Below are 17,261 nucleotides of genomic sequence, written 5' to 3' on the forward strand. Positions count from 1 at the left end.
GCAGGATGCATTGGTGCATGGTTTTACAGATTCAGACTATGCAGGGAATGCAGATAACCGGAAATCTACTACCGGCTATATCTTCACATTTGCAGGAGGTGCTATATCATGGGTGTCTCGGTTGCAAAAATGCGTTGCTGTGTCAACTACTGAAGCCACTGAGGCTTGCAAGGAAGCAATATGGCTTACTCGGCTGGTGGGAGATTTGGGCATTATAGGAGATATGCCAGTTTTGCATTGTGATAGTCAGAGTGCTATCATGTTGGCAAAGAATCCGGTCTTTCATCAAAAGACCAAGCACATAGATGTGAAATATCATTTCATCAGGGAGGTACTGGAAGACAAGCGACTTGAGCTTGTGAAAGTGCATACTGATGACAATCCTGCAGATTTGCTCACTAAGAGCTTGCCTACAGAGCGGTTTGCACATTGCCGCCACATCATGGGATTAGGATGAGACCACTCTTATTTTATGGTCTTGTATACAGTAACTGTATATTGCTGTAATTTTTATTATTTTCTCCCCTTTAGGCATATTGGCCTTTAGGTGGGAGGTTGTTGGGGTAAAGGCACATTGCCACCCCTTTATTAAAGATATGACACCTATGACTGTCTTAAGACAGTCATAGGGGGAAAACCTAATCCTAATAAAACTTAAGAGTTTGTGGTGTGGCTCATCACTTCACACCCGCATCTTGAGTGTCTCTCCTCTCTCTCACCCTCTCCCTCTTGTACTTCTTCTTTTTTTCCTTCACCTTCAATCTGGAGGGAAATTCTTGTACAATAGTTTGCCACTTAAAACTAAGCCAAAACTGATTAAGTTTAGTGTTCCAGTCTGAGGACTTATTACCTTACAAATTGGACTTATCGTCCCAAACATAGGGCTCTCCGGGCTCTTACATAACAAGCTGATAGGACCAATTACAGCTTAAGACATGAAGGAATATGTAGCAATTGCAGCTTTGAATAAAGGTTTTTCTGCTGTATTTTATTAGATCTTGCTGGGGGGGGGGGGGGGGGGGCAATTCACCTCGTGAGGACACCCCGTTCATCGTTCAAGACCAGAAATTTCAGAAAAATCCCTTGTCTGAGAACCTCGGAGATCGGTCAGTCGTGATCCTCTTCTGCAACTTCTCTTGCGACTTCCGTCGTCCGCAACTGTCGCTGGTCACCGCTCTGATACCAAATGTGAAGATCCACACTTTTCGAAAATGCAAATGTGTGCAATTCATGCAGAATTTGAATGTCGATTGGCCCTCCAATGGGGAAGAGCGCCCTCGTGAGAGTACTTGTTTCTTTTTCGACCTACATGCAAGGTGGGAGAGAGATGACGGATGAATGCAATGTGGTAGAGAGAATGCTACGTGAGATTTCCAATGAAAGGGTGATACCCTTTCATTAATGTCCCTTGAGATCACTCAAGTTCCATCTTCCCATTTACACCTACCCTTATCCTATGATCCATGTACCTACCATTCAATGCACTCTAATGCACCCTTTCCCTTTCCTATTGCCCTTAGGACCTAGACACGTGTGTGCACATCTTTATTACTAATCATTGGCCAATGTTACATAGTTTTGGCGGTACTATTTACACTGCTTGATCGATCATAAATACAAACATATAACCGCACCATCAAATTGGCGCCTAACAATAATAAGGTTCTAATGACTATTAATTAACTAAATAATCATTTCTCTTGTCATGACAAGCCACGCGTCATCATCCGTACTTAGAGACGCTGCTGTCCCGTACTGTTCCTATAGGGATCCTCCTCTATTCGCTGTGAGGTGCTGCCCATGTGGCAGCCCCGTCCCTCTCTCTTCTCTAGGCATCTTCTGCCCTAGGCCTCCCTCCCCCATGCTTTGCTCATATGGGGGCTTACAGATGCGGAGGTGACCATTCCAACATATCGATACTCCAAGTGAGGGGTGTTTCTCCCTCAAAAAAGTTTCCTACAAATATCTGAGGTGGCTAAACTGGTTGACCACTTCTTGTGTGGTCCTATCTAGGATGAAGACATTGTTCAGAAAAATAGAAGGATGAGTGTAAGGAAGCTTATATATATTGCATTGCCTTGTATAGCAATTGTTCAGAATGGATACTGATGTGTGTGCTAAGGCCAAAGTTGTTCTAGCACTCCCTAGATCCCCTCCTATTGCTACTTGACACTATTTTGTTTTATTGAGGCTGCCAACTTGGGCCTGTTAGATTAAGCAATGTATAGCCTCATTAGAGCAATGTTAGCATGCTAGTAGACTAAGGTGCTAGAGTCGTAGTCAACCACACCGACAAATAGGCCATTTTTTGAGTAGACTAATACAAATCTGGAGGGAAATTCTTGTACAATAACTTGCCACTTAAAACTAAGCCAAAACTGATTAAGTTCAGTGTTCCAGTCTGAGGACTTATTACCTAACAAATTGGACTTATCCTCTCAAACATAGGGCTCTCCGGGCTCTTACATAACAAGCTGATAGGACCAATTACAGCTTAAGACATGAAGGAATATGTAGCAATTGAAGCTTTGAATAAAGGTTTTTCTGCTGTATTTTATTAGATCTTGCTGCCCTAGGATTCTTGCTGCATCACTGCTGAGTCAGACCTTTGCCTCCAGAGTTCTGACAGAGACTTAGTTCAAAGGCCTCTGTATGAATGGATGTTTAAATGTGTGTGGGTTTGTGGATGTGGATTTGTGAGAGCACATGTTTAACTATGGGTCTACAGCCACCGTTGGGTCCTGATGATTGCAGTGGGGATGTGGTGGTAGCCAGGCTCGGTTATGTATGATGGAGTTTATGGTTTTAAGCCTTGGGGGCTGTCATGAAGCTTAAACTGCACTGTTCGTTTTGTTATTAGAGCATGTGTTGGGGCATGTTCTCGAGTTGATATATAACTAGTTATATGTGTGTGTGTGCGTGCACGCGCACTATATATGATTCTGACTTTTCTTTGCATTTCTGTGGTTAGTACAGCCCAAAATGCACCAATTGCGTAAACTGTTTGTGTTGTGTATATATCTGATTCCTCTCCTCTTATTTTTCTGAATTCAATGCTTATCAGCTAAACATTGTACGTACGGCGTATATAAGTCGTTGATTAGCCCCCAGGAGCACACAAGCTTTTTGCATTCTATGAATTGCACGATTAATATCAACTCATCAATTGTTGTTTTATTTGATGAATTGTGGTAACATAAGGTGTAGGAAAGCTACGCCATTTTTTGACTGTATGGGGACAACAAATAGGAATGGTGATTTGTTTGCTTGGTTTTGGTTCATTCTTGGAATCCTATTTGAAGGTCCGAGTGTGCTTCTGGTTTACTTTTGTTTTGCTACGTTTTTTATTGTTGTAGACAACTGCTCTCTGAATATTGCTTGCTTTGACAGTTCTGTTGCTTGCTCTCTGAATATTGCTTGCTTGGTTTTGGTTCATTCTTGGAATCCTATTTGAAGGTCCAAGTGTGCTTCTGGTATACTTTTGTTTTGCTACGTTTTTGATTGTTGTAGACAACTGCTCTCTGAATATTGCTTGCTTTGACGGTTCTGTTGGATATTTGGTGCCAGTGATGATGGGAAAATCAGCTTTGGCTACGCAAGTTTGCGTGGGCTGAGAGGCTCCATGGAAGATTTTGTATATGCTAAGATCTCAGAAGTTGATGGTCAGGTTGTCGGGTTGTTTGGCGTCTTTGATGGTAAGGATTTGCTCCAGAACTCTTGCAGCCACAAGTTCGATCGTTCCTCTTTTTCTTTTTCTTGGAATGGTCGATAAGATTGACTGTCTAAGCAGGACATGCTGGGGCTGAAGCAGCAAAATATGTGAAGCAGAACCTGTTTGCAAACCTGATTAAGCATCCCAAGTTTGTCAGTGATACACACACTGCTATAGGTTTGTTTTTCTCAGTGATTGTAGATCACATTCCAGGATTGTGCCATTTCCTAGCTATGCTTTTGACAGTATATTGTACGATACAATATATTTATTATGGAAGAGAATCAACTTTATGTTTTTGATCTCTAACTGTATCTTGTAATATTTTACCACAGAAGAGACTTTCAAGCAGACTGACTCTGAGTATCTGGAATCTGAAACAAATCTGAATCGTGATGCTGGATCAACTGCTTCAACAGCTATCTTAGTGGGAGATCGTCTGCTTGTGGCTAATGTAGGGGATTCAAGGGCTGTGATATCACGGGCTGGCGAAGGTTAGTGGACATTTGACTCTGCCAAAACTATTGCCTTATTTTGTTCTGAAACATACTTTTCTTTTGAGTTGGAGATCAAATGGTGAGCATACAAAATTGTGTGCGTATTTACAGCTTTGTATTTAAAGCTTAAGTTTGAATCTTGTTTTTTTTTTTTTCCTTAGTATTGTTGGAGACTGATCTTAGAGAAGTAACATTTACACATATTTTCAAAGCATCTAGTGAATTCTATTCTTATGTAGGTTCTACCTTGTCTGGCCTACTGAATCTAAGTAAACTTATTGGTCTATCTTCCATTTTAGGTGAGTTGAGCAGCAGATGAGTAATTCCTGCTTACTGTTGTGATATCCTACCACTCATTTAAGCACAGCTCATCAAGCTCGACCTTTCAGACCAGGAAGTGCAGCTGTACATATGCTTTGAAAACAAGTTACTCTATTCATACAAGTTCTGCTACATGCATGTGTGCCAAGATTTAATAAAATCAACTCTTATCATAAACAAGCTGCATCTAAGTTGATATATAACAGTCCTGAATTATAAAACTCTCCCCAGAACTTCAATGTTGGAGTTAAGATGCTATCTCTGGAAAAACATGTCCATCTGTCTCAAAGAATAGCAACTTCAGACTCTATTAGGTCGGCACACTTAACATTACGAGCAAGCACAAAGATTGTTTATGAATGTAGTAGTTGTGAATCATTTCCTTATCATCTTTCTATGAAGGCCAATTACTCATGAATCAAATTTGGTAACAGTTAAAAGTGAAGGCCCTTTGGAACTAAGTGTGGGAAGAGACTACTGTAAGGAGAACAAAAATGCAGGAGGAGGGAAAGAATTTCTGGGGAACAAAAGCAAGCTGAGAATTCACCAAAGCAAAACCATACACATTTTAGGCTGAATAGGATCCTAGCGTCACTAGCTCTTCAAACTTTTGAGGATAGACAATAGAGTGAGGAAAGGTTTGATTCAAGGTATTACATTTCTGAGCAGGACAAACCCATGCTCTTGTGTATGACTGTTGAAAAACAGAGGTAGGTTGCTTTGCACAGCCTGCTAAGTTCTAACACTCCCTGCAGCAGAAGATTGTGTAAACATTTGCTCAGAAATCCACATGGCTTATTCAAATCTCTCTTTTCCTTAATGTGTACACAAGTGTGTGTAGAGAGATAGACATAGACTCGATCCTTGAACAGTGCAATAGTCGAGTAGAACAGTAGATCATGCATTAAAGATTGCTCAAAACAATGGGGAAACCTGATACAAAAGGGTGTGTGTTATGTTCAAGTTGAGATAACAGGACCTTGGAAGGGTCAGTTGGCATTTTCCCTTTAGAGGACCAACAATTGTAAATAATCTGCATTGCGCGTTGTGTATATGGTCAAAGGGATTTAATGCCAATGTAAGCGGTGAGGGTGATTACCATGACTAAGTGGGTCGACTAGGTGGGTCAAGGAACATCTAAGTGTGGCCTTACAAAATGGACATGAGGCAATCTAGGCCCATCTAGGGAGTTTGGGGGTTTTGCAGAAAAGAACTTTAGAAGTCAACGTATGAATCATGACATGAGTCTTAGCAGAACATCGTTGGGAGCTTATACTAACACAAATCACCTGTGATCATCAAAAGTGAAGCAATTTTTGTGTTTGTATATGTTCCATTTGGTATCAGAGCGCCAGGCAGATAGAGATCGTCTAGATCCCATGGCTGTGCAATAGATTCGGAATAGAGTCATCGCTTGTCAAAACCGCCGTGCTTTAATTTGATTCTTGGCAAGATTCTGTGCTGAACAGAGAGGCGGGCAAAGAATCTGAGGACAACGTTATGTTGAATGACACATGTGTTGGAAAGGTTACCTCCCCATCTGTAAGCCCCCATATGAGGAGAGCATGGGGGGGGGGGTGGACCTAGGTTCTGAGAGAAGGCCACGTGGGCAGCACTATGGCTGCCATGGGGGCAGAGATTAGAGAAAGGAAAGGAAGGTACCTGGAGGAGCCATGATGGCTGCAATAAATGGAGTCTGTGGACAGAGAAATGGCGATGGACAATCAGCCTGGATCTGGCCTGTCAGAGGCAGATTTAGAGCAGCATCAGATGGCTGGGATACCAGAGTTCATAGGCACCCTGATGGCATGCTGACTAGCATGGGCTGTGGGCAGGCTGATAGGCTGCAACAGGCCCTGGAGATGGCACAGCAAGCAGAGGGAGCCAGCAGGCTTGGTCGGCCAGTATTGGGGCTGGTAGGGCTGGTCAGAGCCAGCCTACCAAGCCTAGAAGAGCAGGGCCAAGGGGGGATGACCCCACATAATATGGAGGGCTTTATGCCCTGGAACAAATGCAGAACCAGCAGGCCTGGAATTGCAAGTGAAAGCCCTTATATAGGGCCCTGGTTGGGCTGGTAGGGGCAGCCAGCCAGGTCAGTTTTGGACAGACTGAGTCGGCCAGCAAGGGGCTGACCAGTCAGCTTTTTTCAAGTGGCCCTTGGGGCATATAAAAGGAAAGGCGCTGGACCTCATAATACATCCAGCAGCCAGCACACTTGGGAGCAGCAGCACACGCTGCCTCAGGCGTACATCTAGGAGGCAGAGGAGATCAAGAAGAGCTGCAGACTGAGCTCACAGAGGGCTGGGACTTTGCTAACTTTTAGGGCAGCAAGGAGCTGAGATTTGGACAGAGAGTCTACATACGCTCGAGGTGGAGCACGCAGGCTCAAGTCTAGAGATATCCGGCAGATAGGAGAAGTACGTGGTGGTAAGATCAAAGGACCATGCTCTGGTGGGACTTTGGATCTCTCTCTCTCTTTTGTATTGTGTCCATAGCTTTGGACGGCAATGGAAGTTTAAGAAGTTTGTGATTCCACTCCCCACACACATTGTGTGAGCTCCTGCGCTATTCTATTAGTCTTCTGCTGTGCGTACCTCTGTTGGTCCATTTCTAACATGGTATCAAAGCCCAAGTAGGAGGCTCACTAGTGTGGGAGCGGACTTTGCTGAAGGGCGACCCTGATTCAGAAGCTCTTGGGAATCGACTTCCACAATTGGAGGACAGTGCCCTTGCGAGAAGGAGGGTGACGCAGGTTGAGTCATAGATGCATACGGAGTTCTGGTCTACAGAAGGTTGAGTTTGTTTGATTTTGCTGTGTGGTTTAGCAGCAGAGATGTCGATTTCAGAAGCCTCTTCAGCCACTTCTCTCCCTTCCTCCTCCCCTAGATTTCTTTCTTTCACCATCCCTAACTTAGGAGAGTCTGGGAAACTGGATGGGACAAATTACCCTATCTGGAAGATGAAGATCCGGAGTAATTTAGTGGCTCGGAAACTGTGGAAACTGACAATGGGGTCGGAGGCAAAGTTGGAGGATGTGAAGATGAAGAACAGCATGGAGTGCTTGGAATCTTCCAGGTGCGTGGTTGTTGATACTGACACGAGGGTGGATTCCATGGAGTTCCGTAGGGTTTCATGTTCAGATGGTTGCTGTAATTCAGAAGTGGAGAGTATAGGATTGCTCAAGTTATTGGTATGTGCCTCGATGAGGTGCATGATTTGCTTTCAGAGCAAGCACACAGGCGGTACGTCAATCTGGTATGTACTTGATGTTCTTGACTTAAGCCTTTATAGCATGCTATGGAGAGAATTTGCTCTTCATATGTCTCAAGTAATGCGAGATTGGAAGGAACGGGCCTTCTTCGAAGGCAAAGGGGAAGTGTGGGTGCTTCTTCAAATCTCGGACACAGATTGCTGGAAGGTGATGGACAAGGTGTGCTGAAGCCAGAAGAGTACATGCTTGAGAGCTCAGTGAGAGTTTGTGGTCCAGGTTATGTGGAGATATTCTTGGGATTTCATTTCTCGAGATGGTGAAGGTGGTGGTGCCAATGGGTGGTACCGTGGAAGGACTTGTGTGCCAGGATGGTTTGCTTGTATAGGACCAGACGTGGAGGAACAAGAGCCATTGGTTGAAAAGCCAATAACCGAAATCGACACCGAATTGTTCCAGAGGGTTCCATCATGGGAACAGCTGCGGCAACGTCATCGACGTGTTGGCATTGGGCCTAGATGTGTCGGTGAGAGGGGGTGTTGGAAAGGTCACCTCCCCATCTGTAAGCCCCCATATGAGGAGAGCATGGGAGGTGGGCCTAGGTTCTGAGAGAAGGCCACATGGGCAGCACTATGGCTGCCAGATCAGAGAAAGAAAAGGAAGCTACCTGGAGGAGCCATGGTGGTTGCAATAAATGGAGTCTTGGACAGAGAAATGGCGATGGACAATCAGCCTGGATCTGGCCTGTCAGAGGCAGATTGAGAGCAGCATCAGATGGCGGGGATAACAGAGTTCATAGGCACCTTGATGGCAAGCTGACTAGCATGGGCTGTGGGCAGACTGATAGGCTGCAACAGGCCCTGGAGAGGCACAGCAAGCAGAGGGAGCCAGCAGGCTTGGTTGGCCAGTATTGGAGCTGGTAGGGCTTGTCAGAGCCAGCCTACCAAGCCTAGAAATGGCAGGGCCAAGGGGGGCTGACCCCACGTAATATGGAGGGCTTTATGCCCTGGAAAGAATGCAGAACCAGCAGGCCTGGAAGGGCAAGTGAAAGCCCTTATATAGGGCCCTGGTTGTGGGCTGGTAGGGGCAGCTAACCAGGTCGGTTTTGGACAGACTGAGCTGACTACTCTGCTATTTTCAAGTGGCCCTTGGGGCCTATAAAGGGAGAAGCCCTAGGCCTCATAATACATCCAGCAGCCAGCACACTTGGGAGCAGCAGCACACTCGCTCAGGCCTACATCCAGGAGGCAGAGGAGATCAAGAAGAGCTGCAGACTGAGCTCACAAAGGGCTGGGACTTTGGCTGTCTTCTAGGCAGCAAGGAGCTGAGATTTGGACAGAGAGTCTACATACGCTCGAGGTGGAGCATGCGGGCTCAAGTCTAGAGATATCCGGCAGATAGTAGAAGTACATGGTGATAAGATCAAAGGACCACGCTCTGGTGGGACTCTGGATCTCTCTCTCTTTTGTATTGTGTCCATAGCTTTGAACGGAAATATATATTCTTTTGGTAGCTTCTGTATCTGGCTGGAATAGTCCATTGATGAGTCTACACATCTATTCCATGCACATAAGTTTAAGAAGTTTGTGATTTCACTCCCCACACACACAATGTGAGCTCTTGGGCTATTCTATCAGTCTTCTGCTGTGCGTACCCTCTGTTGGTGCATTTCTAACAGCATGGTAGACTGGGTCAAGTTCTATATGAGAGTAGTCAAGTTCTACCTTACTTGAAAAAGGAGTTAGGCACCGAGGGAATGTCACCTTGTGTAGCACGTACGTCATTTCGGGCCAAGCGTTGGACACTTCTACTACGCTTGTTTGGTTGTGGGTCGACAATATATTAAGAGTAGTCGTTCAGAGGCACCTTCCAGCATTTTTCTGTTTTAATTCCTTGGAAGATCATGTTTCGGAACCATGCCAATCTGTTGGATTGTGGAAGATAAGGAAGGCGACTAACTTAGGCTTCGCATGTGGTATTATGTTTTGGTTTCAAAGTTGGTCGGCGAGGGAGTTGGTGGAGCTTGACGTGGGTCGACGTCAGTGCATAGGCAGTTGCTGAAGCGTATCCTTGTCTCCAACAATTTTTCAGATTCATGATTCAGCAGCTTGGACTGTGCTTCTTTTACAGGCATCGCCTAGCCTCATGTGACGATCAAATTACAAGAGATTTGACTAGGGGGCTTCCATCCTTCCTTCCCAAGTTTTTTTTTTTTTTTTGGGTGCAGTTATTTGGGGTTGCAGTTTATTTGGTATTTGTGGTATTCTAAAGTTGCATTTACTTTGAAGGTTGCAGATATTTCCCTAGTATAGGAAAAGAGTATTGTTTTAGTGGATGTGAGTATTTCAGGTTATGCCTATATGGCTGTGAAATTGGGATTTGTTGTATTGCCCTCTGTAATTTTGGTTTTTGGATAGTGTGTGGAAAAAAAAGAGAGACCCAACCCAAGCAGGGTTAAACTCTTGGACTCTAGTTTTGAAACTCCATGGATAAAGGCAAAGGAATTGCACTTGAAGTTGAGGAAGGAGCCTCACGGGTGGATCTCGTAGATTTGGGAGTCCGGTCGACATTGTAGGTGTCGTGTTTGCAACTCATACATTGTTAGGTAGGATTGCTTTGTTAGAGGATGCCGTAAAACAAATTTGACTCAAGCAGGGTTAAACTCTTGGACTGCTTTGTTAGAGGATGCCGTACAACAAATTTTAGAGGATGCATTGTTAGGTAGGATTGCTTTGTTAGAGGATGCCGTACAACAAATTTTGGTTTTTGGATAGCGTGTGGAAAAAAAGAGAGACCCAACCCAAGGAAGAATAAACTCTTGGACTCTAGTTTTGAAACTCCATGGATAAAGGCAAAGGAATTGCACTTGAAGTTGAGGAAGGAGCCTCACGTGTGGATCCCGTAGATTTGGGAGTCCATTCGATATTGTAGGTGTCGTGTTTGCAACTCATACATTGTTAGATTGGATTGCTTTGTTAGAGGATGTCGATATGCCAGTGGAAAAGCAGAATTTGCAGCTGCCATCAAGATACTCTAGTGGGTGATGCCTCAATTCAGCCTATGGCTGAGCCTGTTTCTCAGGAAGAGATTGATGCTGTTGTAGCACGTGAAATTACAGTAGTACAGGAAGCAAGATCAATACCTCGTTGGCTGCTCCGTACTCTTGAGGACATCAAACTTTCAGCACCACTTTCTAGCTTTACAAGGAGTGGCACTAGAGACATTGAGGATGCCCAATATTGTGAGTCTACTTGGGTCAGCATCATACTTGAGGCAAATGAGCTTGACAGTTTTGATGATGCACGAGACAATGTGCATTCGATACATGCAATGCAGGTGGAGATTGGCTCCATTAAGAAAAGCCACACGCGGGAGTTGGTGGACTTGCCTGCCAGCAAGAAGACAATTGACACGAAGTGGGTTTACAACCTCGAAATAAAATCAGATGGGTGCATTGACAGGTGCAAAGCTCGCCTTGTAGCAAAGGGCTATGCAAGGCAGAAAGGCATAGATTATGATGAAACCTTTGCTCACTTCTCATATAACCACCGTTAGGCGTGTGGTTGCATTGGCCGCCATTCGTGGATGGAAGATCTATTAGCTGGACATTAAAACTGCATTCTTGAATGGGGACCTTCAGGAGGAGGTCTATGTTTCTCAGCCCATTGGATTTGTGGAACCTCGCTGGAAACCGAAGTATGCAAACTGAGAAAGCCCTTGAAGCAAGCTTTCGGAATTTAAGGAAAAGGAGAGAGAGTTTTTATTCCTTTACACTCCAAAATTCTTTGATTGCTGGAGAGTGCTATGCTGTCACCCCGATATTGTGGGCCGTGGTTGATTCTTAAAAGAGTAGGCAAGGTGGCCTATAGATTGGCATTACCATAGGGTTGTAAGGTGCACCTAGTGTTTCATGTCTCTCGTTTAAAACGGTTTTTGCACCTAGGGGACTCACTAATCGAGGATATTGTTTTGTCTCGAGATAGAGGATAATGCAAGGCACAAACCAACAAGAATCCTGGACCGAGGAACATTACAATAACACAATTGGAAGATACCCACGGTGTTGGTTGCATGGCATGGTTTGCCTCTATATGAGGTGACCTAGGAATTTGTGTACCATATGCGGAGAGCAGGACCGAGGAACATTGCAATAACACAATTGGAAGATACCCACGGTGTTGGTTGCATGGCATGGTTTGCCTCTATATGAGGTGACCTAGGAATTTGTGTACCATATGCGGAGAGCATTCCCAGATTTCATCACCGAGGGCGCTAATGCCTGAAGAGGAAAGGAATGTTATGCTCAAGTTGAGATAACGGGACCTTGTTCCACTTCTGACTCAAGTAGTAGTGCATCTTTTGTGGCAAAGAGGGGAATAGCTCTTCACCTGAGCACTGGCAAGTTTCCAAGCTGGAAGGTAAGGGTATAGGGCCTTGTGATTTACCCCACAAGAGGTAGCCGATAAATTACTCCGAGAGCATGCTGATTTGACAGCCATAGCAGCAGCACAAGCTCTTGGGGCTTCATCAGAGTTAGAGGAGGATACGCTATTAGATGTTGGAACATCAAGAGCCTCCAACAAAAGGCAAAGAAACACTTCCACATCTCCATCTCCTTCTCCCTCTCCCTCTCCCTCTCCCTCTCCCTCTCCCTCTCCCTCTCCATCTCCATCTCCATCTCCATCTCCATCTCCATCTCCATCTCCATCTTTGTCTTTGTCTCCGTCTCCGTCTCCATCTCCATCTCCATCTCCATCTCTATCCCTCGTCCCAACCCAAACACCCGGTGACACCCTTGCCTAGGTGAGGTACCCTCCGTAGCTCTCACACTACTGAAGTTGCTACAGCCTTGCAGTCAGCCATTCAAGCATCCGGGGTTTCTTGTCATTCTCAAATGCAATCCCATGTGGGCTGCTTGTAGCATTCTTTTATCTGTAGGCATACTCAGGCTCGAAAACCTCTGCGCATTTGGCAGCTTGCTCAATGGTCTGAGGGTCATGAATCCTCATAGTGGAGGCCAGAACTAGGTTCAAACCATGGGCTTTTTTGCTATGTTGCACGAAACGTTTCCATGTAGGAAACGTGATAGTTTTGAAACATTTCTGAAACGCCACTTGATTTAATAGGAAACGGCAGGGGTAGGCTGAATAAAGTATATTTCTGCTCACATATAGAAACTAGCAATCAAACAAAACATGCGCCATATAAGCTAGATGTGTGATTAAGGCGAGCAATTGGATTCTTGGAGGGCATGGAGCATATGATCCTTGATGCAATTCGTATAGTGCATCGACAAATTAGTCATGACCCATGTAGATCGTCTACTCCCAGTCTTGTGTTACTTCTAAAGCCTTTGCTATGCACCCACCATGATAATGCAAGAGCCTGCCATCGTCTCTTGTCAATACCTGCCCTTGTTGGCTTTCTTCTGGCGCACTTGTAGATTAGGCGTTTCCAAAACGTTTCCAAGTTTCGGAAATGTCACAATTTTGGAAACGTTAGGAAACGGGGTTTCCTAACTTTTTTGGATGTTTCCTACAACTAAGCTTTTTTAATCTACTTGTCATGACTGTAATTGTTGCCATCATCTTGCTGTCTATGTTTGCAGAAAGTAAAAGAGATCTATGTGACTGTTGTGCATAAGATATTGATTTCTTAAGTTGCAATACGAATATGAAGTGTGGAAGCGTCTACAAATCTTTTGTGATCCTTTAGGTTTGAAAGTGAGCCACAAGATGACCAAATTTAGATGTGGGGGTAAGATCGTGTATGATAGCGTTCTTACTTAAGAATGTCAAATAAGTTGAGAAGAGGAGATCTTGGGCCTGTTGGGTACACGTTCTGATTAATGTCTTGTGTTGATGTGCGTATTTCCGCTTATCTCACTCTCTGGCATGTGCATCTCAACTTATGGCCTAAGGCTTGTGGAGATTTATCTTACGACTGGAGATGCGTTGCTTATTATGCTCCAGGTATTTGAACCTACTCTCATTCGTACATATTGTACATGGAGTTTTCAGCCACACTGCTACACCGTGGATCACAAAAGCGGCTTGAGTTGGCCATGCGGCTTGTGCTAGCTAGGCTTACGGCTGGTCGTAAAGCGTATCTATACCTACTCTCATGCATATCATGCTTAAGCTAGCCATCCTTATTGTCTTGCTAGATGGATATGATTACTACATGTCTTATGATTTTGTGTACTGACTCATGCTTATGTAACACATGGAGTTAGCCACAAAGCTATTACAATGCGGCTGCCTCACCAAGGCAAGAGGTAGATTGAGAAACTAGCGAGGCTCACAATGTGTGTTGGTAACTTGAAAGTTGTTTTCGGAATTCTATAATTAATTCGGGCATCTGTTTTCTTTCATGTTGGAAGGTGTCTCAATGCGATTGAATAAGCTTATTGACATTTAGAGAGCATAATATTGTAAATTTCCTAACCTTGATCCTAACTTGAGGTTTGTCGTAAAAAAACATAATATTGTAAGTCCCCTAACCTTGATCTTAATGTGAAGTCTGTCGGACCCATTTATTACCTAGGTGAACTACCCTTTAAAAACAAATTTCCTATAAGCTACATTATGTGTTGGAGCTGACCTAACTTTGCTTTCTTTACCAATTGTGCAACTCTCTTACCTGGAAACCTGTTGAAAATGGGGAGAGGGTGAGAGACAATCAATCACATGATTGGAGACAAGAGCTGAGGCACGAACTGATGTTGATAGATGGATAAATCGTAGCAAGTACATGGCCTCATTTATAGGCTGGGCAAGCCTTATCTTCCCACACTGACACCTCATAGATGAGGTCACACACAAGAGAATCTAGATCCTATAATCTAGGGGAGGAATCACACCTACCACATGAGAATGTTGGAACATAGTCTATGGTATGGTTGTATAGGCTAGTCTAGATGTTTTTATGTTCATTTCTAGCCTAGTTATTTCCTAGTGTTAGGTGGGTCAGGTATATATACCCCCTACACTCATTTGTATTTGATTCTCTCAGTTGCACTATTGGATCCTTTCAGTTATATCATTTTCATGATTCATTGCTCTCTTGCTTTCTCTCGCTTGTGTCCTGGGTGTCTACCCCAACATTTGGTATCAGAGCTCAGCTCTGTGTTGAGAGAGTGAGGTGAACTCACTGAGAGAAGCGCTTGAGGCTCAGCCTCCTGTTTTGCGCTTTTGCTGCAAATTTTTTTGCTGCAAACAGGCTCAGCTTGTGTGTTGTGAAAGTCTTTTGCGAGTGAATGCTCTTTCTCTTTAGGGGGGGCTCTTCTTTCTGAGTTTTCTGCTGAATAGCTTGCTGGGTGATCTCCTTAGGGGGGGGTTGTGAGTTATTTGCTGTGAAGGAAATTGCTGAGAAGAGTTCTTCGTGAAAAAGAAGAGAGTTCTTTGTAAGGAAGAGAGTGTTTCTTGAGAAAAGAACAAGTTCCTTCGTGAGATAGCATTCTTTGTAGAAGAGCACCTTGCTGAAAGAAAAAAAAAAAAAAAAAGAGACGTTTTTCTTAGAGAAAAGAGTGTTCTTCGAGAGGAGTTCATTGAGCATTCTTTCATTGAGCATTCTTTCTGTGAGAGAGGAGAGTTCACGCAGGTGGCTGGAGAACAGTGTCGCAGGAAGGCTTCTTTGCGAGGACTTCAACTCCTCAAAGCAAGTGCTCGTTGTGCGTTCAGGAGAAGGGTGGTGACACGCGCAAGCGAAGCCAGGCTGCTGGAGGAGAATCGCGGCGCAGACGAACACAGAAGCAGAGAACTGGCGCGAGCACGCCACGCCACAGGCGAATCAGGCCATCGCGACCAGCACCCGAGCACTCGCGGGTAGACAGAGGAAGGCGACGCACGCAGTTCGTGGTCCAGCCAGGCAAGGCGAGCGGACTCAGCAACACACGCAGTCCGCCAAAAACGCGGCAAGCAAGCGGCGACAGGCGAAGGCGACGTGCAGGGTGGCGGCGAAGGCCATAGCCACAGCCAACTTTGGAGCCACACCAAATTTTTAGGGCATTTTTCCCAAGTTAGACTAACTGTGGTTAGTTTAGCTAACCGGTGCCAATTTGGTTTGATTTTTGGCCCCAGGCCAAATTTTTGGGGAAAGGCTAAAAAGCCCCCTAAACTCCTTTGTATTTGGCATTCCTTTGTATTTTTGGGCTTTCTTGAAAAATTCTAAGTCCTAACAAAGGATTTTGCTCTTTGTAAAAGGGCATTCGGAGCACATTTTGACGTGCTGTAGAGCACCCGCTTGGCCAAATTTGGTCAAACTGAGCCTGCACATCAATTACCTGTATACAGGTCTTGAGTTGTGACACTCCAAGTGTCTGATAAACTCTGCCTACCTGTGGTATTTTTGACCCCGAAAGGTGCCCCCAGGAGCAAACTGCGACACAGACAAAAAGTGCTCACAGTCCAATTTTTGGACCATTTTCTGAGCAATTTTCGGGCAGTTTCAAGCAAAATCAACAGAGGTATTTCATCTTTGTCATACCCTCTGTCCATTGTACTGTTGTTCTATTTCATTCGGTATCACTTTTGGATACCCGGGCATCTGTTATAGCCCTTCAAAAACAGGTGCAGGGACAGGTACAGGACAGGTGCAGGTCAATTTTTCTTCCAGATTTCTTGCAGATTTTTAGCCATGGCATCTGAGTCATTTTCATTTGCTGAGCATGACAAACTTGACGGCACAAACTATGGTCTTTGGGCCTTCATGGTCAAGCATTTGCTGATAGGCAAAGACCTATGGGAGCTTGTGTCAGGTGAAGAGAAAAGGCCAGCAGGCCCTACTGCTAGTGCATCTTCAAGCAGTACATCGTCTTCTAGCAGTACAGTCACTGCCACTACCACGCCCGCGCAGAAGGCATTTGACAAAAGGAATGGACTTGCCATGTCCATCCTTGTGCATTCAGTCAAAAGGAACATTATGACCACATTGAAGTCATGCCAGACGGCACATGATGCATGGACCACATTGGAAATGATGTACAATGTGAAGAATGAGGCGAGAATTCTAGCTTTGGAGAATGAACTCAAAGCTCTCAAGATGACTGAGCATCAGTCTGTTCTTGAGCATACATCCAAGCTCACTGATATCAGAGATCAGTTCGCTGCCTTGGATGAAGCCATTAGTGACCGGAAGATGGTCACTCTCACTCTGAATAGCTTGGCGCCTTCTTACAGAAATTTTACGTCATCTTTAAACCAGACCATGCGGGTTGCACCAGTCTCTTACCAAGAGCTGGTTGGTTTGTTATTGCAGGAAGAGCAAACCATGAGAAACTTTGATCAAGGTGGCACTCATGAAAAGGATATGCCATGCATGGCCGAGGCAGAGGCAAAGGCCAGGCCAAAGGCAAAGGACCGGCTCAGCCGACACCTCAGGTGGCTCAGCCACAGAAAAAGCAAAATAGGTGGACTCCTAAGAAACAGGAGCCACAGCCGAAAGCACAAGAAGCGAAGCCTATCAAAGGCACCTGCCACTATTGTAAGCTACCAGGCCACTATGCCAATACATGTCAGAAGAA

General features: G+C 44.8%; 1 protein-coding gene across 1 annotated transcript in view; it reads left to right on the forward strand.

Moving 5' to 3' along the window:
* The window catches only part of LOC147903700 (putative protein phosphatase 2C 59), a 55,476-nt gene that overhangs the window by 21,509 nt on the left and 16,706 nt on the right, over positions 1–17,261 (forward strand). The window contains exons 3-5 of the mRNA XM_087372559.1: positions 3,568–3,695; positions 3,791–3,889; positions 4,048–4,206. Of these exons, the coding sequence (XP_087228685.1) occupies positions 3,568–3,695; positions 3,791–3,889; positions 4,048–4,206 (386 nt within the window). The remainder of the gene's footprint in view (positions 1–3,567; positions 3,696–3,790; positions 3,890–4,047; positions 4,207–17,261) is intronic.

This window comes from Dipteris shenzhenensis, chromosome 3, assembly GCF_047967505.1.
Source record: "Dipteris shenzhenensis isolate YYH24624 ecotype China chromosome 3, Dip_SZ_1.0, whole genome shotgun sequence".
In the NCBI taxonomy this organism is placed as follows: Eukaryota; Viridiplantae; Streptophyta; class Polypodiopsida; order Gleicheniales; family Dipteridaceae; genus Dipteris; species Dipteris shenzhenensis.